Source organism: Schistocerca nitens, chromosome 8 (genome assembly GCF_023898315.1).
Source record: "Schistocerca nitens isolate TAMUIC-IGC-003100 chromosome 8, iqSchNite1.1, whole genome shotgun sequence".
Lineage (NCBI taxonomy): Eukaryota > Metazoa > Arthropoda > Insecta > Orthoptera > Acrididae > Schistocerca > Schistocerca nitens.
The window spans coordinates 480,905,900-480,929,969 of NC_064621.1; the positions used below are offsets into that span (position 1 = coordinate 480,905,900).

At 40.9% G+C, this 24,070-nt stretch overlaps 1 protein-coding gene across 1 annotated transcript in view; it reads right to left on the reverse strand.

Annotated features, from left to right (window-relative positions):
• Positions 1 to 3,390: 3,390 nt before the first annotated feature.
• Positions 3,391 to 24,070, reverse strand: part of LOC126199338 (ras-related protein Rab-30) — a 36,192-nt gene continuing 15,512 nt past the window's right edge. Inside the window, exons 5-6 of the mRNA XM_049936190.1 lie at positions 11,025 to 11,176; positions 3,391 to 5,579 (exon numbers count right to left, since the gene is read on the reverse strand). Coding sequence (XP_049792147.1) covers positions 5,469 to 5,579; positions 11,025 to 11,176 — 263 coding nt within the window. The 3' untranslated portion in view covers positions 3,391 to 5,468. The remainder of the gene's footprint in view (positions 5,580 to 11,024; positions 11,177 to 24,070) is intronic.

Sequence of the window (24,070 nt, forward strand, 5' to 3'; positions counted from 1 at the left end):
GAGGTCTTTTGCATTTTTCTGAAGATGAAAGTATATGGTTGAAGTTTTACGTGCTGCATAAGCTCACGGGACCAAATATTAGTCAATCCTTGATGAGCATACTGGTCACTTTGGAGCACTATAGAACTGATACTAGTTTATCATGTGACCCAGCAATGTGGAGTAGTGTTTATGTGGCAGTTGGTTGTTTGGAACCAACACAATAAAATGGGACCATGTGGAGATGTGACATAAAGGCATAAACATGTTATTTTGCTTGGATGTGAAAGTGACCACACCATGAATCAAGTTTCTTGATTTGTTGGTATATCAACGGACGGCTCAACGAGTCTACAAAGAACGCTATACCATTCACAGGGACATAATGCTGTGTAAGAACAGTGGTTATATAAAGATCCTAAACAAACAACTGGGACCAGTGACATGTCTCACCTTGTCAGGTGTTATCAAAGCCAACAGGAATTAGCTGTTGCCATTGAATGCAGGTGCATCTCAAACAATTTCAGAGAGACCATTGTGAAAGGAACTGCACATAATGGAGTTTTGGAATCGGGTACCAGGCAAAAGACATCCACTCACAATGGAATGTAAAGATGCATGTCTTCAAAGGAACAAAACAACACAGGAACAGGACAGTAGCTCACTAAAGGCATGTAGTGTGGTCTGACAAGTCGCCATTTTGACTCTTTTCAAATAATGCAAGGCACTGAATGCACCAATGGCCCAATGAGATATTTAAGCTTCAGTGTACGAAGGGTGTAGCTGTGACAGGAGGCAGTTCTTTTATATATTTTTCATACCATGACTTGGACTCATTTGTTCTGGTATCATAAACATGAACCAGGATGTTTACTTCATCACTGCCGGTCATGAAGTCTTGTCCTTCCTTTACATCTTAATGATGGGTACACTGTTGACATTCCCATCTTGCAAGATGGCAACAAATGAGTTCACAGGGCAGCATGCATAAGTTCTTGTTTGACGTACACTCTTATTGCACCTCATCTGGCCAGCTAAATGACCTGATATACATCCTACAGAAATTTTCTAGGATTACTTGGAACAGGAGATGAAACATAGCAATCAGTATACCCACAACTTGGTACCTCTAAGGCATTATCAAGGCTAGAGGTGGTGTTATATGGCATTAATGTTGTGTGTCCTAGATGTGACTTGTTTTCGTTTGATGTGCATCTCATATAACGACAAATTTTATGTATAAAATTTCTCTTCTCCTTACCTTTCCTTTGGGTTTTGGCTCTGCAGAAGTAACCTGAACAAGACCATTCATCGTATAATGTAATTTTGCTTTGAAACTTTTCCTAATAATTAATGGGTTGAAAGAGGATGAAATCTTTTATCAGTTGTAATGAAAAAAGTTTATTCCCTTTTCATGAACCTGGAAATGAACATGCACAACACCACAGGCGGCTCCTTTTATTGGTGATGCAATGAACTCAAGCAAAACACTTTGTAGTTACTACTGTGAGAAAATATTTCAAATAATATACTATTTCAGCCAAATGCTGCAACTTAGTTGATTTGTAAAATAAGCAAGTTATCATGGCAGCTAGTGATATAAAACTGTATGATCATCATGGTGTGGTTACAGCTTAATGGAAAGGAGTGTATAAAACTTATAAGGACAGAGATGTCGATGTTACAGAAAACTCTGAATCTGATACTATGGAGTAAATTTTGCGATGGGTTTATTAACTGACTGATTTATTTAACTGATTATGACAAACACACAAATTTCTGTATATATTCTTCATTTAAGATAACACACACAGCCATGAAGGAGGTACTTGGGTCTTGTAGGCTTAATGTATCTTAACACATGCTGTTGTCAAGCATGACAGTTACTGGTTTCATTGGCATGCATAATTAGCAAATTCCCATGTATCCCTTCTCTAGATTTGTTTCTTCATGCTGTCACCTATTTTACATTATCAATGATCACAGCCAGTTTCTATAGAAACAGATGTCAAACAACTGCATCAAACAGCAGAAGTATTTGATTTCAGAGACAAACACATTTTCTTTTCTCTATTTTTTTTAAAAGTCAAGAGATAAAAAGTTTGATCACAAATTTCAGAACTGTCTTCCTCAATAATACAAGATTCCTGAAAAATAGCTGGAAACAACTGAAAAAGAATTTACAATGGTTACTTATTAAAAAAATTCTTCTTCTCAATAATTTTTGCCTACAAACAAACAGCACACAAAATTGAAATAGCCCTGCAGAGTATCACAGAACAATCATATCTTACTGCCGAATATTCCACTGTCTTCTAATTCATCAAAGCTGAAAACTAGCTCAGAAGGATGACGACAAAGAAATTTATAATGACATCTTCAAGGTACCAATTCTGCTTATCAATCGAAACTACTGAAAACTCAAATGATTTAGGCCTACCAGAGGATAATTCAATCCTGTCTAACATCAGCTCATTACTGTTAACACAACTTCACAGGGTCACCACTTTTTAAAAAAACTCAGTTACATAGCCAAAATGTACTTTATCTGCAAATATCTTTACTATTACAACACAGCCGTGTGAAATAGGCACCTCATGATGAGGAAAGTAATGTGCCATATGTGCTGCAGTGACTACTAAAAACTTACTCAGGTACTCAGAAATATATGAACATCGAGCAGTTACAATAATATTTCATAGTCAGTATGATCCCCTTCTACAAGGCAGGCACACATATGTGTAAGGAACAAAGATCACGTTTTGGAAGACTAAACATGATAATCTATAAATATACTATTTCATTCTCTTTGATCCACATCGTCTTCTGTTGGTTACACACATTCTAATTTTCAAGCATAACTGACTGTACAGCAAAACTAAGTCTGAAAATGCAACAGTACCAGTTTACACACACACACACACACACACACACACACACACACACACCTCTCTATCATGCCTATAATACATTGCATGTATCTTCAAAATCATAATGTTAACTGACTTTAGCTGATATTGTTTCTGACACATTTGTATCTGTAACCTATTCAATGTAGTCTTCCAAGTTTTTAAATTAGGTTTTGCATTTTGTTCTCCAAGAGCAGCAGCAAGTTGCTAAATGATTCAATTAACCATGAAAACATCATCTATTTCAACAATAAAGATCACTGTCACAACGAATATAGTTTCAGTAGAGATTGTTACCTTGGAAATAGATGCATAAAATATTAAAATTTTTATGTAGCATTCCTGAACTTGACCTGAGCTATGACTGTGTAAATATTTCTGGTTTTATACACATATGTAGTAAAAAGTTATCAATTTATTGAGATACCTATATATTATAAAGCAAATGTGATAAATGTTAATTTATTTTACGATTAGGACAATTAAATAAAAACATATTAAATCCTTGCACAAGTCAACATAAAAACAAAATTTTTATTAAACAGAAGTCTTTGGTTAAGAGCAATACAAGAAATTTAAGCATGTACAGAGTTAAAATGCATGTATACGACCTATTAAAAATTTAAGTACAAATAACACAGCAGGAAGATGACACCATCACCTTGTTTGTGGCTAGACTGATCTGAATAGTCTAAAATAGCTGCCCAAAACTACTTACATAATTAACTAAGTAACTGCATTTCCTGGAGTCAGGAACAATTATAAAATAAGAAGAGTAAATACAGAATACTGTCTCAGCAACTCAACTAAAAAATCTGTTAATACAAACATTTAAAACACAGTGATATTTTCAGATTTCTTTACATCTCAAGAAATAATACATAAATGCAGTCTAATCAAATTATCACAGATGGAGGAAACTGCAAACACTGTTTCCATTAATAAATACTCAATATAATTTTAAGAAAGTTGTATTTCTTGTGTACATAGCACAGTTGCAAAAACCACAGCTGTAACTATATCAGGCAAGACACGCAGGCTCACAGGAGGGAACAAACACATTGTCAGCTCTCTTTCACTTGTATTCTGTTGATAACAGGGTAATAAACTTATCATCATATTCTCTATTTCTGGAATAGCAAATGTATTTTGTTACCATAATGGATGCTTCAGAAGAATTCTCAAAGAATGAAAGATCTCTTGTGTCACAATTACGATGTGTGTGGGAGGCAGGGCAGGGGGGGGGGGAATGAGGAAGGTGGGGGGGGGAGAGGGGGAGGTGAGGAGGTAGAGGGCAGGGGGTAGAGGGAGAGTCTGAGAGGGGGAGGGAGGGGGGTGAGAGAGGAGGAAAGAGGAAAGAGAGAGAGAGAGAGAGAGAGAGAGAGAGAGAGAGAGAGAGAGAGAGCGGGGGGGAGGGGGGCGAACTAGGGTTAGGCAGGAGAAGAAAAGAGGGTTAGATACCTAACAATATTCTATATTTTCAGTATCTCGCTACAACTCAGAAAGCATAATACTTTCATGAAACTCAAACTGCTGACAATGAAATGTAACTTACTTCCTTTACATAGGAACATGGAAAAATACTTAAGAGGACTGTGATGCAGATATATCATGGATGGTGTATTTAACTGAATATTTGTTGAGTAAGTATACTCTTTCTTTCTTTCTTTCTGAGAACTGCTAATTTACACAGATAAACCAAAAATACTGTTCATCTGTCTCACACAGGACAAGCAGTCTTTTTGTTGTTCATTGTCAGAAAGCAAAAACAAAAGGAATAACCTACTTCATTATCCTGAAAAGATTGTGGATAAATTTTTTTAACAATTAAGATGGTGTGGACAGCAATAACTGACAAAACACAATTAAATTGCATAAAAATATCCAGAAGCTAAACCTGTGAGACAGAAGAGACATAAGGGAAAAAAAGTGTACACAGTTATTTATAAACTTCAATAAATTGCATGATAGCTGATATTACTCACACACAACTGGTATGCTCTCCTGAACACAAACATGATATCCATGAATGTTTCTCTGAACTTTCATGGTTTGTTCACAAGAATTTATAAACTGTGACACAGATATTGTCACTGAATAATATTTTATCCAACAGAAAGCATTATGGACGTATCCCAGTATATGCTGTACAGTGCTTTTAAAATATTGTGGAATATGCATAGAAATAGCTGTAACAATATTCACTGTAATCATTACGACACCAAACACAGGAACAAGCAACCATGATAAAATGAAGCTTAGGTGGAATAAATTCTATGATACTGTCAAAGCCAGGTTAAAAGAAACAGTGTACAATCATCATCAACAAGTATAAATCAACACAGGCGAGAGAGTGCACATGTAGGTAGTGATCACTGTGTGGAGAAGGCTGCTATGCTCCCAATGTAAATAACACTGACAGGAAAAAATTTACTGTTGAGGCAATATGATTACACGATGTGAAAAAATTTTCTTTACAAGCAATATCACCAATTTCAGTGGAATGACTGAGTTCAGTAGATAGGATTGGAAGCATCACTTGAAAAATAAAGCCTTCCATTTAATTTGTGCTGTTGTTCACTAGAGGCGAGAGCAACACCCACCAGTATTGTCTCCAACAGTAGTTGTGCGGCCTTCCAGTGATGGTGCACCACTTCCATCATATCTTGGCAATTCCTTACTCTTTGCTTGCTGAAAGAAAAAACAAAATGTGAACAAAATATTCTGTTACATTTCCAATATTATCAAAGCTTTATTTTAATATCATAAAGAAAATTATAACATTACAAGGAAACAGGATGATGAGCCAACACTAAAATTCAGGAATCAAAATTCTAACTACTGCTAACAGATGCATGTAAAAATGCCAGCAGGACTCCAAGTAAGCAGTTCCAATTGTGGAGCCAGTCCTGGTTACACTCTGTTTCAGCGAGTAACCGTGAGTTCGGTGAGCAGCCAAGCCACAGTCATCGACCAGCCAGCATACCAACTACATATTTTTGTTTTTGAACATTGCAGATAAGTTATTTATTGACTCTCTTAGTTTCCACTTGAATCAGAAGTAACAATTTTGTTTGGACTTTGTGTTATTTACGTTCCAACTCTTCACAAGTTGAACAGTAAAAACTGTGGCTTAAATAAAGTTTAGATTTTACTGACATTGGTAGTTACATAGCCACCTTGGACGAACTATCAGTTCAGATCATACATTACAGCAGTTGATGACTGCTGCCACAATTGGGAGGGGGGGGGGGGGGGGGGGGGGAAGGCAGTGGTGAGACGGGATGAAAAAAAAAAAAGAAAAAAAGATAACAATAAATAAAATAGGTTAAGAAGTGGATGGTGCCGGGATGCAAGGATGTGCTGGAGAACAAGCACTCATCCCCAGAGTTGAGAAGCTACTATTGGATAGGTGGATCAAAATAGCCTGTGGTGTAGAAAGCACTAAAAAGGAGAGGTCCCCAGGGTGGGATTGACATTATGAAATCATCCATACAGCTGTGTATGTTGGTGTGGGGTTCCAGGCATCATACCCAACAGCCATTTGCCCTGATGGGCCCTTGTTTGTGAATAACTAACAAAAAATAATTTTAGAATTTCAAGCAGTTGATGTTTGTGGCATTACAATACCTGCTCCATTCACCACCACTGCCTACCATCATGGTATGAGGGTCTGAGGATGGACAAGAACTGACCGAAACCGGTTACTATCAAAATAAATGTTTGTGCCTCGAGACTGTTTGTGTCCATTTTTTAAAGTACAATGTACTTGACTTCAACAACTGCTACAGAGCCTGTGCCATCTGGATTCTCTCCCAAAACCAATATAGCGGAATTGTGCAGGTAAGAGCTCTCCCTACAACACATCCTTCATTCCTGTAGTCCCCTCCTCCTCCCCTTGGCCTCAATCTCAGGTAGCCCTGTCCTCCACCTGCCATCCTCTTCCTTGCTTCCAGTTCACCGCTACACAAGCCTTCTATCTCACCAGTGCACCTGTGGAGTCTTTCCCCCTTCTCTGCTTCTGTCCTCTCTGCCTTCCAGCATAGTGTCCCAGTGCTGCACCTAGCAGCCCACTACCTTGTACCCATCACATCCCTGCATGCTGCCACAAGCAGCACTAGCATCTTCCCCACACCTACCCTGCTGTCCCTCCAACTCCCCACCTCCTCTGTATCCTTGCTACTCGCACCAGCCAACAATCAATGCTTCTTTCAGATGCTGTCACAGTTGTGGACTAGTGTCCGGAGATGACAATGGCTCTGTATTGTAATTGTATGGATGTGTGTGAGTTTGTTTTGTCTATGTCTGATGAAGGGTTTAGTCCAATAGTTGAATAATATCTAGCATTATTTTTCATTGTGCCTGTCTGCCTCTCCATGCCTCCTCTATGTGGAGAGTAGCAATCCTTACCATATTGTCATTATTCCATTTCAGAATTTCAAATGTTTGACTCACTCTAAAAAATTGCTGTATATCTGCACTAAGTGCCTGACACTGTAAAAGTCCAATTGATAATTTGATATTTGTTGACTGCCATTTACAGTCTCATGAAGGTTGCAATAAGGTTGTAATTCTATGCCCTCAAGGATCCATTCTTCATATTTCATGTGAAATATATCTTTCGTCAGTAAGGGCGCAGTGAGCAACAGGTAGGACACAAACTGCACAAACAAATCCAGAGGGCAAGGTGACTGAAGAGATGGCACTTAATTAAAAAGTTGTATTGTGCTACACAGAAACTATTTCATACAAAATTGATCATATATGAACAAAAAGTAAGTCTAAATTATAACATATTTTCTTTTTATTGCTATTTACTGGTTTTGATTATCATAACAATCATCTGACCAAAATTATCAACAGAAACTGGTGACCGTCAACAGAAAGAAAAGAAACTGCAATTTGGATTGTTAATTTTTATTCTTATATCATGTAGAAATTGCTGAAGTTCCAGAACATTGCCAAAATTTCTCAAAATTGCTCAAGTTTTGTGCAACCACTAAGTGAACCATATGTCCTGAACTCCCTCCATCATCAGTGCCCTTTCAGGATGGTTGATGGACAATTTATCATTGGCAGATTGAGCAAAATTTTACCATGTGCTACAGTGTGGTGGCCTATAGCCTTCTGACATACATGGTTAGTAATCGTAACTAATTTGAATATATTAATTTTATGTATTAACATTGCAAGTGGGCGCAAGGCTGACATAGCCGCTGGAATCCAACCTGAGCCAATGAATTATCAGTCAGTGGGCTTGGAATCCCATATATTCTATGTGTAAATCTTTAGAAATCGTTTTACCTTTCCCTACGGCTCACTCAGGCGAAATATTCTACGAAAGCACTTTCATACTAAATTTCTCATTTACTCACTTTTTTATCATCATCTAGTGCCTTTTGACACTATTACTTCTACATATATAAACTGAAATGTTTAAATATATTTAAATTTTGTAATTAATAGTTCGACATTGTGAGGAACAATAACAAAAAAATAAGTTGGTAGTAGTGGGAACCGAACCCAAGCAGACGAACTGGCAGTAAGTGCATTTGAACACTCAGCCACAGCTCCATTAGGACAAACCGTTCATCTGAGCTCCCTCATACTCTATGCTTGCACAATACTTTACATACAATTAAAAAAACGTTGATCTGTTACTGCGAGCTATGTAACACTCATTGTGCTGGAATGGATGATGTCATATCAGAGCATGCACAATTGAAAACAGACAGCTGCACCCCTTCTCTGAGTTGATCACAGGTTTCTAGCTATTGTGGAGAGAATACTACAAAAGATGTGTTTCTCCATCTTATCTGCACACCAGCAAGCATTCAAAGAGAAATTGTGGAATTTTAGTGTGATTTTCAGCTCGCATTCGAAGAGAAATGGGGTCATTTAGTGCAATTTCCTACTTGCATTCAAAGAGAAATGGCGAAATTTTAGTGTAATATTTACAGTGTGCTACAGTACATTAGCATATAAAACCCAGCCGTCACTGTTGATATCTGGAAACCTTGCAATTGTGGCTTGGTATATACCTGACAGGACTACTTAGACGGCACTGTATTGAACATTAGGTATCACATATTTTTACTACAGCCAGGCACATCTGCAATTGTCTTGAAAATGGTTATCTATTGCGTACATGGTTGTGAAGACTTGACCTCTATTTTTACATCTTGGTACAATAATCCAAGGGAATATATTTGAGATTAATTGGGACCCATTCCGGTCAATGACACTCATCTGCTGAGGTTACTCAGAGCTTGGTCTAAATCCTGCACATCTAGCTCAATAGTATTTCATAGGGGCTAGGCAGGATTCACAACATGTGTCTGGTGTATTGTGCAACCACTCTTATGTATAATGTCTCAGAAGTGTTCCTAAAATCATTCTGGCAGATGGAATGCATTTTTTTGCTTATGGCAGATGATGTGTGCAACAGGGGAACAAATGGATGCACTTGATCACACACCAGCTTCCTGTATCATCCGATGGGCAGAGATGATGACAGGCATTTCAGGATCCCCTTTTGTCCCACTTAAATAATTCCTGCACAAGAATATCTCCATACGAATGGTCCCCTGTCGACAAGCAGGCAGTGCCTGCTATTAGCATGTTGTGTCTACCATTATCTGCATTTTGGGCATATAATTCTGGCTTTCTTCCACATACACTAACCCTGTGCCCCGTGTCAAGCAGAGATATACATGTGGAGCAGTGGCTTCTGTACACCACAGCAAGCTGACAGCTCTGGATGGCACACCTACTTACCAGCTGTTGTCCGGCATTGAACTAACAAGTCATTTGTTGACTGTGGTCCATCTAATTGCTCTTACCTCTGCTATAACTGACAACATATGTTATCAATGTGTTCTTGCTCACTTTAACTGACTCCAGTTGTGACAGTTTTTCCTGAATCAAGGTACTCGCAGCACACTCACATGAAAAGACCAGAGCCTACATGATCTCGGAAGATAGTGTACCATACACTAGCACCCATGATCAAATGCACTGATCTCGTATGTCTTGCCCATCATGTGGTTGAATATTTCATTGATGGTCATTACAATCTCTGACATCATCCCAGTCATGTGAGACATTTAACTATTCGATTGGCCATGACAACAGGGGCACACATTACCTTTCTCTCTCTCTCTCTCTCTCTCTCTCTCTCCTCCTCCTCCTCCTCCTCCTCCTCTCTTCAATACAGTAGCTATCTCCAATTCAACTTAGTTACATTATTTCCCTGTTCCAACACAGTTGCTATCTCTGATCCAAATGCTTATGACTGTATATTTCGACCTGTTCACACCTCTGGAGATTTTTCTCCATTGGGGATCTACAGAATACAATTAACATATGAAGGAATGAATGCAAAATACTTATGCGACAGTTGTGATCTTCAATAGCATGTGTTCCAAGAGCCATCATCAGCTACATTCACAAAACATGTAATTATGAATATCAGAGGACTGGCATTTTGAACACTATATTGAACACATGGCTCTTGCAATTATTCCAGCCATGAGCAGGGCACACCTGACTTTGTTCCTCATAGGTTAGAAAGCAAAAACACAAAATTTTCCCAAACTATGTTTTATGGACAAGTTCTACGATCGTAAAGTAATGATGTTAATCATGTTCAAAAACAGCTATGCATCTGACAGACTTCAAACTATTAATTTGTTTATGGCCAGCATTAATTATTTGCACTTAGATCTTTTTGCTAGTAAATGCGAAGAATTAAGCATGATTTCTGAATCATGCTTATAACTTTTCTTTCCCATTATTTATTGATAGTGTCTCCACATAGAAAATATGTAGTCTCAAGGTTTTTTAAGTCCCCTCTCATGTAGTCAAATGTGTACAGATAGAAAATTGGCTTAGAATGACAGCAGAAGCAAACCGCATACAATCAAAATGAGAAACAGAGGTGTAACAAATTACATAGGTGATTACCTGCAAACTAAGGACGTTAACTAGAATTTCCATAATTTCTTTTCAAATTTGTCTTTCTATCTTAGCCAATGAAGTCCAGTGACTTCACATAGCTGCATTTCCAGTGTACTGTCTTCTACTACTAAGGGTATTACTTGAACATTTTGTTTGTGTGCCAAGGAATTTACTCACCTCTATGAGCTCTGCAGCAATTTCCATAAAAAGCCTTTCAACATTATCAGCCTCTTTGGCAGATGTTTCGAGGTAGTACATGTCGTGACACCGGGCAAATTCTTCTCCTACATGGGTTGGTATTTCCCTGTCTTCACGGTCAGTTTTATTTCCTGCAATAATGTTCATAAGCAACATATTTCAGATACTGTATTGAATGTGTAATGAAATATATTGTGGAACATAAAAGCTCGAGAAAATGGCAACAATGTTTAGGGCACACACTAACACAGCAACAAGCAGCCCTGCTTGTGTTAATCAGATAACAAAGTATATGGTTTCATGAGTAACACATTTAGGGAAAAGCAGTAAAGGTAAAAGCACTTACTGTTCAACATATAGTTCTGTAAAGGACATTAACTGAAAAATTCTGTTCTTTTGTAAGATTTAGAAGTTAGAAAGAGAATGTTCAATGAGTGAAAAATTGTAAAACGACAACCACAAAAATGTGGTGGGTTGGTCTCTGATTAAAAGATGATGAACTGGCACTAGTAATTTGTGCAGCAATTCTGACAGCATACAAAACCTTAACATCTTTTCAACAATAGTCTCATTGTGACATATGATCAGTGGAAGGTGGTTGCCTGGTCACACCGCTGCCCTTCATCAGAGTACTAAGTGCAATCAATTAAAATATGATTTATTGAAACTGGTACACCATAAGAGTGACATCAGTGGTGCCTCCTGCTGTGAGGTCTAACTCTGAGTCAGGGGGCTCTGCCATTCTTAATTGCTTTAATGTGACATATTTCTATATTTATAACTGGAAGGATGTCTTCAATGGCAGAATTCTAACTTTGTTTGCCACATCTCATGTTGGACGTCATGCCACTACTTCTCCTGGAGACACAAGGTTTCTTCATAACAACAAGGTAGTAAACTGAAGGAGACAGTAAAGTTAGGATACTGTTTTTGTAGCATGCACCCACTGCTGCTAGCTAGCTCAATTCCATGGATTCCCAGAGGAATGATATATCCTTCCCGTGATTTAAGAGCAAATGAAGTAACATTGTGTGTGGTTTATTCCATTTTGTTTGCTGCATATATTCTTCTGGTCACACCTGATTCACACCAGCACATGTAGGACCTTACATGAGTTCTGTATCAAAGACTAAGAGAGAACTACTAAGCAACCAACATTTTTCACTTGTCTAGACTCCACTGGTATCAATAGCTGTAAAGTTTTGGTACTCATCCCAAAATGTATAAAAGCCAGGACAGTAACTTGCTCCAATTCCGTGTTAGGACATTCAGGTTTCTCATGGATCATAGAAAGACCTCTCGCTTTTCTGCAATTTTGATAAGCTTGTTCAGTTGACAATAAAACAATAATGTCGAATTGCCAAGACTGAGGCATTAATTGAATGTTTTATGTATGTCACCAAATGAAGAACTTCCAACAAGTGGTTAAGGTGGTTCTCTAACCTTGCGGAAACGGTTGGGTATGGTACTTTCTCAGAAGGCTCTATTGTTATTCTAATAGCCCCATGGTGGACTTTAGGTAGTATTGTTGTGCAGAGAAATACAAACTGTAGCCACAGTCCAACTGCAGCCAACCCAAGGTTCTACAGAATAATGATAAGGAGAATCCAGTTGGCTCCCAGGAGCAGCTGTTAAGACACTACAATATATTTAGAATTCTTGTCATGAGATCCTTCATGTTTTTCTTATAAAAATGAGGCCAGAAATTTTATTTATTTCTTAAAATTAAGTATGGTGGCTGCCAGTCTCAATATAATTTGATTAAAAACATGATATACACATGTGCCACAATATGACCAACGACATTATGTCTTCAATTGATACACATTTAGAGTTAACACACACTCATTCACCCAGATAAAACTTGGTTTCCAACCATAATTCTAATCTTCTGAATGTTGGATACAGTTATAGAGCTGCAATCAAGGAATACAAGATGAGCAAACAACTGAGAAATTACTCGCATACCAAGAGCATCATACAAGTTCCTGGCTGTAGACACTAAACTATCAATTGCTGATGCAAAAAGGAAACACTTAAGGCATTCCTTTGAGTAGTACCAATCTCCTGGATATTTTGGTTTAAGAATGTGTTACTGACTCCAACCTAAAAATATTTTTAAAGGAAAGATTACAGTGTACTGAAAAGACACTCACTCATGCAGTAGTTGTAAAATTTGGTACTGGCAAGTAGTGTTACAACCTTTCAAATGTAAAAAAAATTCTCTTAAGGGTTTCCTTCACAAGAACAGCATCTTATATTGATACCTCTTGGAGCATGTCATTATCATGTATACAGTGGTACCTTCAGAAAACACAGTGAAGGTGGCTAGAAGCTTTCTAGACTCAAAGTTCCATACCGACCAACCATTAATTATTTGTTCTAATGTCTTTCTTATATTGTTGGGAGGTGCTACATGGTGATTACTTGGATTATTGACTTTTTCCCTGGTTTCATGGGGGGATTCATTATCACTTTATTCCAGGAATAAGGATACAGTTCCTCAGAATCAAATTCTGTTAAGAGTAGTAGTCCCTGAACACAAGATTTAGGGGTTGAAACATGTCATACTCTGCTTTGTACAGCCTCGGGGGTGTATTTGAAATAACAAATTAGGTACACTCTAGCTTACATATACTGAAGATACAATTGTACTCTTTAGTGTTGTTGCATCTTCAGTTCAGCTGCCCTCTGTTAAGATTTCAGGTGTGGTGATAAGCCTTCCACTACCTCTTATGGGCAAATCTCCCTTTCCTCCTCATTGAATCCTGTACTCCATTGCACTCCATCTGCTGACAACCTCACAGCATTTAAAAATAAATAAAACATAAAAAAATATATTGACAAGATTTAATTCAGTCAGTTCACCATTTTACACCATTTGCAACAATAAAGGATTCAATGAGGAGAAGAAGGGAGATTTTGACCATAAGAGATAGTGGAAGACTAATCACCACACCTGAAATCTTAGACCATACAATGACAAAACACACCCACTAAATAGTACTCATCAGCAATGCAGACTGCACATTCCAACACAGGTGGGAATTAGTAGATAGATTGCAGCTGAACTGGACATCACTGAAGAGTACAATTATACCTTAAGTACATATAAGCTAGACTGTACCTTATTTGTTGTTGGAAATACTGCACCAAGGCTATATGAAGCACATGACATATTTTAACCCCTAAATCTTATCTCCAAGGACTACTTCTGAATTTTTAAGAGAATTTAGTTCTGAGGAATTATAGCCTGATTCATGGAGGAAAGTGATAATGAACACCCTCCTGAAACCAGGGAAAAAGTCACAAATCCAAGAATCACAATGCAGCACCTCCTATCATACAAATCTACAGTTTTATTCTGATCTTGATGAAGTTTTGCATATTTTACCTTCAAGTTAACTGGAAGATCACTGACTATGTAAGATTTTGTAAGCTAAATTTAAACATTTATGTAAAATATAAAGGGGAAAGGGAATCTCTAAAAGTTCTTGGACGATTTACTTCAAATTTCTATACAATCCCCTCTTTGGTGGATACAGGTTATATACTTTTTAATGTACACACACACACACACACACACACACAGATATATATATATATATATATATATATATATATATATATATATATATATATATATATATATATGACTTACCAAATGAAAGTGCTGGCAGGTCGACAGACACACAAACATACACACAAAATTCAAGCTTTCGCAACAAACTGTTGCCTCATCAGGAAAGAGGGAAGGAGAGGGAAAGACGAAAGGATGTGGGTTTTAAGGGAGAGGGTAAGGAGTCATTCCAATCCCGGGAGCGGAACGACTTACCTTAGGGGGAAAAAAGGACGGGTATACACTCGCACACACACACATATCCATCCACACATATACAGACACAAGCAGACATATTTAAAGACAGGCCCAAACTCTTTGTCTTTAAATATGTCTGCTTGTGTCTGTATATGTGTGGATGGATGTGTGTGTGTGTGCGAGTGTATACCCGTCCTTTTTTCCCCCTAAGGTAAGTCTTTCCGCTCCCGGGATTGGAATGACTCCTTACCCTCTCCCTTAAAACCCACATCCTTTCGTCTTTCCCTCTCCTTCCCTCTTTCCTGATGAGGCAACAGTTTGTTGCGAAAGCTTGAATTTTGTGTGTATGTTTGTGTGTCTGTCGACCTACCAGCACTTTCATTTGGTAAGTCACATCATCTTTGTTTTTAGATATATTTTTCCTACGTGATTATATATATATGATGTGACTTACCACACGAAAGTGCTGGCAGGTCGATAGAAACATACACAAACACATACATACACACAAAATTCTAGCTTTCGCAACCAATGGTTGCTTCATCAGGAAAGAGGGAAGGAGAGGGAAAGACGAAAGGATGTGGGTTTTAAGGGAGAGGGTAAGGAGTCATTCCAATCCCGGGAGTGGAAAGACTTACCTTGGGGGAAAAAAGGACAGGTATACACTCGCGCGCGCACACACACACACACACACACACACACACACACACACACATATCCATCCGCACATACACAGACACAAGCAGACATTTGTAAAGGCAAAGATGTTGTTGAAAGACAGGTGACGTATGAGCGGCGGCAAATTGAAATTAGCGGAGATTGAGGCCTGGCGGATAACGAGAAGAGAGGATATACTGAAGGGCAAGTTCCCATCTCCGGAGTTCTGACAGGTTGGTGTTAGTGGGAAGTATCCAGATAACCCGGACGGTGTAACACTGTGCCAAGATGTGCTGGCCGTCCACCAAGGCATGTTTAGCCACAGGATGATCCTCATTACCAACAAACACTGTCTGCCTGTGTCCATTCATGCGAATGGACAGTTTGTTGCTGGTCATTCCCACATAGAAAGCTTCACAGTGTAGGCAGGTCAGTTGGTAAATCACGTGGGTGCTTTCACACGTGTCTCTGCCTTTGATCGTGTACACCTTCCGGGTTACAGGACTGGAGTAGGTGGTGGTGGGAGGGTGCATGGGACAGGTTTTACACCGGGGGCGGTTACAAGGGTAGGAGCCAGAGGGTAGGGAAGGTGGTTTGGGGATTTCATAGGGATGAACTAAGAGGTTACGAAGGTTAGGTGGACGGCGGAAAGACACTCTTGGTGGAGTGGGGAGGATTTCATGAAGGATGGATCTCATTTCAGGGCAGGATTTGAGGAATTTGTATCCCTGCTGGAGAGCCACATTCAGAGTCTGATCCAGTCCCGGAAAGTATCCTGTCACAAGTGGGGCACTTTTGGGGTTCTTCTGTGGGAGGTTCTGGGTTTGAGGAGATGAGGAAGTGGCTCTGGTTATTTGCTTCTGTACCAGGTCGGGAGGGTAGTTGCGGGATGCGAAAGCTGTTTTCAGGTTGTTGGTGTAATGGTTCAGGGATTCCGGAGTGGAGCAGATTCGTTTGCCACGAAGACCTAGGCTGTAGGGAACGGACCGTTTGATGTGGAATGGGTGGCAGCTGTCATAATGGAGGTACTGTTGCTTGTTGGTGGGTTTGATGTGGACGGACGTGTGAAGCTGGCCATTGGAAAGGTGGAGGTCAACGTCAAGGAAAGTGGATGGGATTTGGAGTAGGACCAGGTGAATCTGATGGAACCAAAGGAGTTTAGGTTGGAGAGGAAATTCTGGAGTTCTCCTTCACTGTGAGTCCAGATCATGAAGATGTCATCAATAAATCTGTACCAAACTTTGGGTTGGCAGGCCTGGGTAACCAAGAAGGCCTCCTCTAAGCGACCCATGAATAGGTTGGCGTACGAGGGGGCCATCCTGGTGCCCATCGCTGTTCCCTTTAATTGTTGGTATGTCTGGCCTTCGAAAGTGAAGAAGTTGTGGGTCAGGATGAAGCTGGCTAAGGTAATGAGGAAAGAGGTTTTTGGTAGGGTGGCAGGTGAAAGGGAGTGCTCCATCGCAGCGAGGCCCTGGACGTGCGGAATATTTGTGTATAAGGAAGTGGCATCAATGGTTACAAGGATGGTTTCTGGGGGTAACAGACTGGGTAGGGATTCCAGGCGTTCGAGAAAGTGGTTGGTGTCTTTGATGAAGGATGGGAGACTGCATGTAATGGGTTGAAGGTGTTGATCTACATAGGCAGAGATACGTTCTGTGGGGGCTTGGTAGCCAGCTACAATGGGACGGCCGGGATGATTGGGTTTGTGAATTTTAGGAAGAAGGTAGAAGGTAGGGGTGCAGGGTGTTGGTGGAGTCAGGAGGTTGATGGAGTCAGGTGAAAGGTTTTGTAGGGGGCCTAAGGTTCTGAGGATTCCTTGAAGCTCCGCCTGGACATCAGGAATGGGATTACCTTGGGAAACTTTGTATGTAGTGTTGTCTGAAAGCTGACGCAGTCCCTCAGCCACATACTCCCGACGATCAAGTACCACGGTCGGAAGAATGACAATAGATCGGTCAGCCTTCAGATCATGGATAGCCCGGGCTTCAGCAGTGGTGATGTTGGGAGTAGGATTGAGGTGTTTTAAGAAGGATTGAGAGGCAAGGCTGGAAGTCAGAAATTCCTGGAAGGTTTGGAGAGGGTGATTTTGAGGGAGAGGAGGTGGGTCCTGCTGTGACGGAGGACGGAACTGTTCCAGGCAGGGTTCAATCTGGATAGTGTCTTGGGGAGTTGGACCATTAGGAGTAGGATTAGGATCATTTTTCTTCGCGGCAAAGTGATATTTCCAGCAGAGAGTACGGGTGTAGGACAGTAAATCTTTGACAAGGGCTGTTTGGTTGAATCTGGGAGTGGGGCTGAAGGTGAGGCCTTTGGATAGGACAGAGGTTTCGGATTGGGAGAGAGGTTTGGAGGAAAGGTTAACTACTGAATTAGGGTGTTGTGGTTCCAGATTGTGTTGATTGGAATTTTGAGGTTTTGGGGGGAGTGGAGCTGGAAGTGGGAGATTGAGTAGATGGGAGAGACTGGGTCTGTGTGCAATGAGAGGAGGTTGAGGTTTGCTGGAAGGTTGTGAAGGGTGAGTGAGTTGCCTTTCCGGAGGTGGGAAACCAGAAGATTGGATAGTTTTTTGAGGTGGAGGGTGGCATGCTGTTCTAATTTGCGATTGGCCTGTAGGAGGATGCTCTGAACAGCCGGTGTGGATGTGGGAGAGGAAAGATTGAGGACTTTTATTAAGGATAGGAGTTGACGGGTGTGTTCATTGGCTGAGTTGATGTGTAGGTGAAGAATTAGGTGGGTGAGGGCAATGGATTGTCAGTTTGGAACTGGTATAGGGACTGATGGAAAGAAAGATTACAGCCAGAGATAGGAACTTTAAGTGTGAGGCCTTTGGGGGTAATGCCAAATGTCAGACACGCCTGAGAAAATAGAATATGGTAGTGTAATCTGGCTAGGGCGAAGGCATGTTTGCGGAGGGAATGTAAATAAAACTTAATGGGGTCGTTGTGGGGATGTTGTGAGGGTGACATGGTATTAGAAAGTGGAAAGTGTAACATGAGGCTGAAATGAAAAAGAAAATAAAAATATATGGCGAGAGATAAGGTGAAATAGAAAGCAACTGGAGATCTGGTGTGAAAAAAGGCGAAAAAGTGTTGGTTATAGCTGGGCTATGTTGATCCTGTGGTGAACTTGGGTTGGTAGACAACGATGTGCACAAAGGTTATGTGGTTGTGTTGTTGTGTTGCCGCCAAAACACGTTAAAGGGTGGAGCAATTTGGGAAAATTTCGAAAAAACTGCGTGTAAATGTATTAAAAGGAGTGGTTTAGTGGTGGCAGATTGTAAAAATGAGGCTGACAATTGTCTGACGAAGAAATAATGACGTTAAAACATGTGGGAAGCGGCTAAAAAAGATCAGTGATGTGGGAAAAATGGAAATGCCCTCACCCACCTAAACCTTCACCTACACATCAACTCAGCCAATGAACACACCTGTCAACTCCTATCCTTAATAAAAGTCCTCAATCTTTCCTCTCCCACATCCACACCGGCTGTACGAGCATCCTCCTACAGGCCAATCGCAAATTAGAACAGCATGCCACCCTCCACCTCAAAAAACTATCCAATCTCCTGGTTTCCCACCTCCGGAAAGGCAACTCACTCACCCTCCACAACCTTTCCAGCAAACCTCAACCTCCTCTCATTGCACACAGACCCAGTCTCTCCCATCTACTCAATCTCCCACTTCCAGCTCCACTCCCCCCAAAACCTCAAAATTCCAATCAACACAATCTGGAACCACAACACCCTAATTCAGTAGTTAACCTTTCCTCCAAACCTCTCTCCCAATCCGAAACCTCTGTCCTATCCAAAGGCCTCACCTTCAGCCCCACTCCCAGATTCAACCAAACAGCCCTTGTCAAAGATTTACTGTCCTACACCCGTACTCTCTGCTGGAAATATCACTTTGCCGTGAAGAAAAATGATCCTAATCCTACTCCTAATGGTCCAACTCCCCAAGACACTATCCAAATTGAACCCTGCCTGGAACAGTTCCGTCCTCCGTCACAGCAGGACCCACCTCCTCTCCCTCAAAATCACCCTCTCCAAACCTTCCAGGAATTTCTGACTTCCAGCCTTGCCTCTCAATCCTTCTTAAAACACCTCAATCCTACTCCCAACATCACCACTGCTGAAGCCCAGGCTATCCATGATCTGAAGGCTGACCGATCTATTGTCATTCTTCCGACCGTGGTACTTGATCGTCGGGAGTATGTGGCTGAGGGACTGCGTCAGCTTTCAGACAACACTACATACAAAGTTTCCCAAGGTAATCCCATTCCTGATGTCCAAGCGGAGCTTCAAGGAATCCTCAGAACCTTAGGCCCCCTACAAAACCTTTCACCTGACTCCATCAACCTCCTGACTCCACCAACACCCCGCACCCCTACCTTCTACCTTCTTCCTAAAATTCACAAACCCAATCATCCCGGCCGTCCCATTGTAGCTGGCTACCAAGCCCCCACAGAACGTATCTCTGCCTATGTAGATCAACACCTTCAACCCATTACATGCAGTCTCCCATCCTTCATCAAAGACACCAACCACTTTCTCGAACGCCTGGAATCCCTACCCAGTCTGTTACCCCCGGAAACCATCCTTGTAACCATTGATGCCACTTCCTTATACACAAATATTCTGCACGTCCAGGGCCTCGCTGTGATGGAGCACTCCCTTTCACGCCGATCACCTGCCACCCTACCAAAAACCTCTTTCCTCATTACCTTAGCCAGCTTCATCCTGACCCACAACTTCTTCACTTTCGAAGGCCAGACATACCAACAATTAAAGGGAACAGCCATGGGCACCAGGATGGCCCCCTCGTACGCCAACCTATTCATGGGTCGCTTAGAGGAAGCCTTCTTGGTTACCCAGGCCTGCCAACCCAAAGTTTGGTACAGATTTATTGATGACGTCTTCATGATCTGGACTCACAGTGAAGGAGAACTCCAGAATTTCCTCTCCAACCTAAACTCCTTTGGTTCCATCAGATTCACCTGGTCCTACTCCAAATCCCATCCACTTTCCTTGACGTTGACCTCCACCTTTCCAATGGCCAGCTTCACACGTCCGTCCACATCAAACCCACCAACAAGCAACAGTACCTCCATTATGACAGCTGCCACCCATTCCACATCAAACGGTCCGTTCCCTACAGCCTAGGTCTTCGTGGCAAACGAATCTGCTCCACTCCGGAATCCCTGAACCATTACACCAACAACCTGAAAACAGCTTTCGCATCCCGCAACTACCCTCCCGACCTGGTACAGAAGCAAATAACCAGAGCCACTTCCTCATCTCCTCAAACCCAGAACCTCTCACAGAAGAACCCCAAAAGTGCCCCACTTGTGACAGGATACTTTCCGGGACTGGATCAGACTCTGAATGTGGCTCTCCAGCAGGGATACAAATTCCTCAAATCCTGCCCTGAAATGAGATCCATCCTTCATGAAATCCTCCCCACTCCACCAAGAGTGTCTTTCCGCCGTCCACCTAACCTTCGTAACCTCTTAGTTCATCCCTATGAAATCCCCAAACCACCTTCCCTACCCTCTGGCTCCTACCCTTGTAACCGCCCCCGGTGTAAAACCTGTCCCATGCACCCTCCCACCACCACCTACTCCAGTCCTGTAACCCGGAAGGTGTACACGATCAAAGGCAGAGACACGTGTGAAAGCACCCACGTGATTTACCAACTGACCTGCCTACACTGTGAAGCTTTCTATGTGGGAATGACCAGCAACAAACTGTCCATTCGCATGAATGGACACAGGCAGACAGTGTTTGTTGGTAATGAGGATCATCCTGTGGCTAAACATGCCTTGGTGGACGGCCAGCACATCTTGGCACAGTGTTACACCGTCCGGGTTATCTGGATACTTCCCACTAACACCAACCTGTCAGAACTCCGGAGATGGGAACTTGCCCTTCAGTATATCCTCTCTTCTCGTTATCCGCCAGGCCTCAATCTCCGCTAATTTCAATTTGCCGCTGCTCATACGTCACCTGTCTTTCAACAACATCTTTGCCTCTACTTCCGCCTCGACTGACATCTCTGCCCAAACTCTTTGCCTTTACAAATGTCTGCCTGTGTCTGTGTATGTGCGGATGGATATGTGTGTGTGTGCCAGTGTATACCCGTCCTTTTTTCCCCCTAAGGTAAGTCTTTCCACTCCCGGGATTGGAATGACTCCTTACCCTCTCCCTTAAAACCCACATCCTTTCATCTTTCCCTCTTTCCTGACGAAGCAACTGTTGGTTGCGAAAGCTAGATATATTTTTCCCACGTGGAATGTTCCCCCCCCCCCCCCCCCCCCCTCTCTCTCTCTCTCTCTCTCTCTCTCTCTCTCTCTCTCTCTCTATATATATATATATATATATATATATATATATATATAGGGATACATGTAAAATGTCTGCTTGTGTCTGTGCAGATGGGTATGTGTGTGTATGCGAGTATATACCTGTCCTTTTTTCCCCCCAAGGTAAGTCTTTCCGCTCCCGGGATTGGAATGACTCCTTACCCTCTCCCTTAAAACCCACATCCTTTCGTCTTTCCCTCTCATTCCCTCTTTCCTGATGAAGCAGCCGTTGGTTGCAAAAGCTAGAATTTTGTGCGTATGTTTGTGTGTCTATCAACCTGCCAGCACTTTCGTTTGGTAAGTCACATCTTATATATATATATATATATATATATATATATATATATATATATATATATATATATATATATATATATATAGAGGGAAACATTCCACGTGGGAAAAATATATCTAAAACAAAGATGAAGTGACGTACCGAACGAAAGTGCTGGCAGGTCGATAGACACACAAACACACACACAAAATTCAAGCTTTCGCAACAAACTGTTGCCTCATCAGGAAAGAGGGGAAGGAGAGGGAAAGACGAAAGGATGTGGGTTTTAAGGGACCTGCCAGCACTTTCGTTCGGTAAGTCACATCATCTTTGTTTTTAAAATATGTCTGCTTGTGTCTGTACATGTGTGGATGGATATGTGTGTGTGTGCGAGTGTATACCCGTCCTTTTTTCCCCCTAAGGTAAGTCTTTCCGCTCCCGGGATTGGAATGACTCCTTACCCCTCCCTTAAAACCCACATCCTTTCGTCTTTCCCTCTCCTTCCCTCTTTCCTGATGAGGCAACAGTTTGTTGCGAAAGCTTGAATTTTGTGTGTATGTTTGTGTGTCTATCGACGTGCCAGCGCTTTCGTTTGGTAAGTCACTTCATCTTTGTTTTAGATATATTTTTCCCACGTGGAATGTTTCCCTCTATATATATATATATATATATATATATATATATATATATATATATATATATGTTTGTGTGTCTATCGACCTGCCAGCGCTTTTGTTTGGTAAGTCTCATCATCTTTCTTTATATATATATATATATATATATATATATATATATAGGGAAACATTCCACGTAGGAAAAATATATCCAAAAACAAAGATGATGTGACTTACCAAATGAAAGTGCTGGCAGGTCGACAGACACACAAACAAACACAAACATACACACAAAATTCAAGCTTTCGCAACAAACTGTTGCCTCATCAGGAAAGAGGGAAGGAGAGGGAAAGACGAAAGGATGTGGGTTTTAAGGGAGAGGGTAAGGAGTCATACCAATCCCGGGAGCGGAAAGACTTACCTTAGGGGGAAAATGTATCATCTCTGCCCAAACTCTTAGTCTTAAATATGCCTGCTTGTGTCTGTATATGTGTGGATGGATATGTGTGTGTGTGCGAGTGATACCCGTCCTTTTTTTCCCCCTAAGGTAAGTCTTTCCGCTCCCGGGATTGGAATGACTCCTTACCCTCTCCCTTAAAACCCACATCCTTTCGTCTTTCCCTCTCCTTCCCTCTTTCCTGATGAGGCAACAGTTTGAACAGTTTGTTGCGAAAGCTTGAATTTTGTGTGTATGTTTGTGTGTCTGTCGACCTGCCAGCACTTTCATTTGGTAAGTCACATCATCTTTGTTTTTGGAGATTATATATATATAAGGAGAAACACTGTTACCAGACATCTTCAAAAGTACTTGACCAATTTAATTAAAAGTTCTTGGCTGATTTGCTTCACATACATTCAGATGAAACAATGAAGAAAATTGATGCAAAATCAAATGCCTAACAATCAGAATATATTGTGGCAAACTGCCTGTAATTCCTATCGGGAGCATAAATTATAGTGGAGATTGGAGATTGTACCATGAGACATCATTTGATCGCTGAATGAGCAAAAACTTGAAAACTTGACAGAAACGTTACTGCAAACTCTTATTTATTGATCACTTGCCACTGTTAAATACGATATATACCCTAGAAGGTATTTTAGTCCATGTTACACAGTAATTTTTATTATTAAAATCCTAAATGCCACACAATAGATCGAACAGAACTTGAGATTTCTCGAACTGTGACATAAACTGTTCAAACAGTTCAAGTCATGTGCAAACACAAACTTGCTTAAACAATATAATACAAATTCTACAAAAACAAAATGAGATACTTATCACAAAATGTAACAACAGATGGCA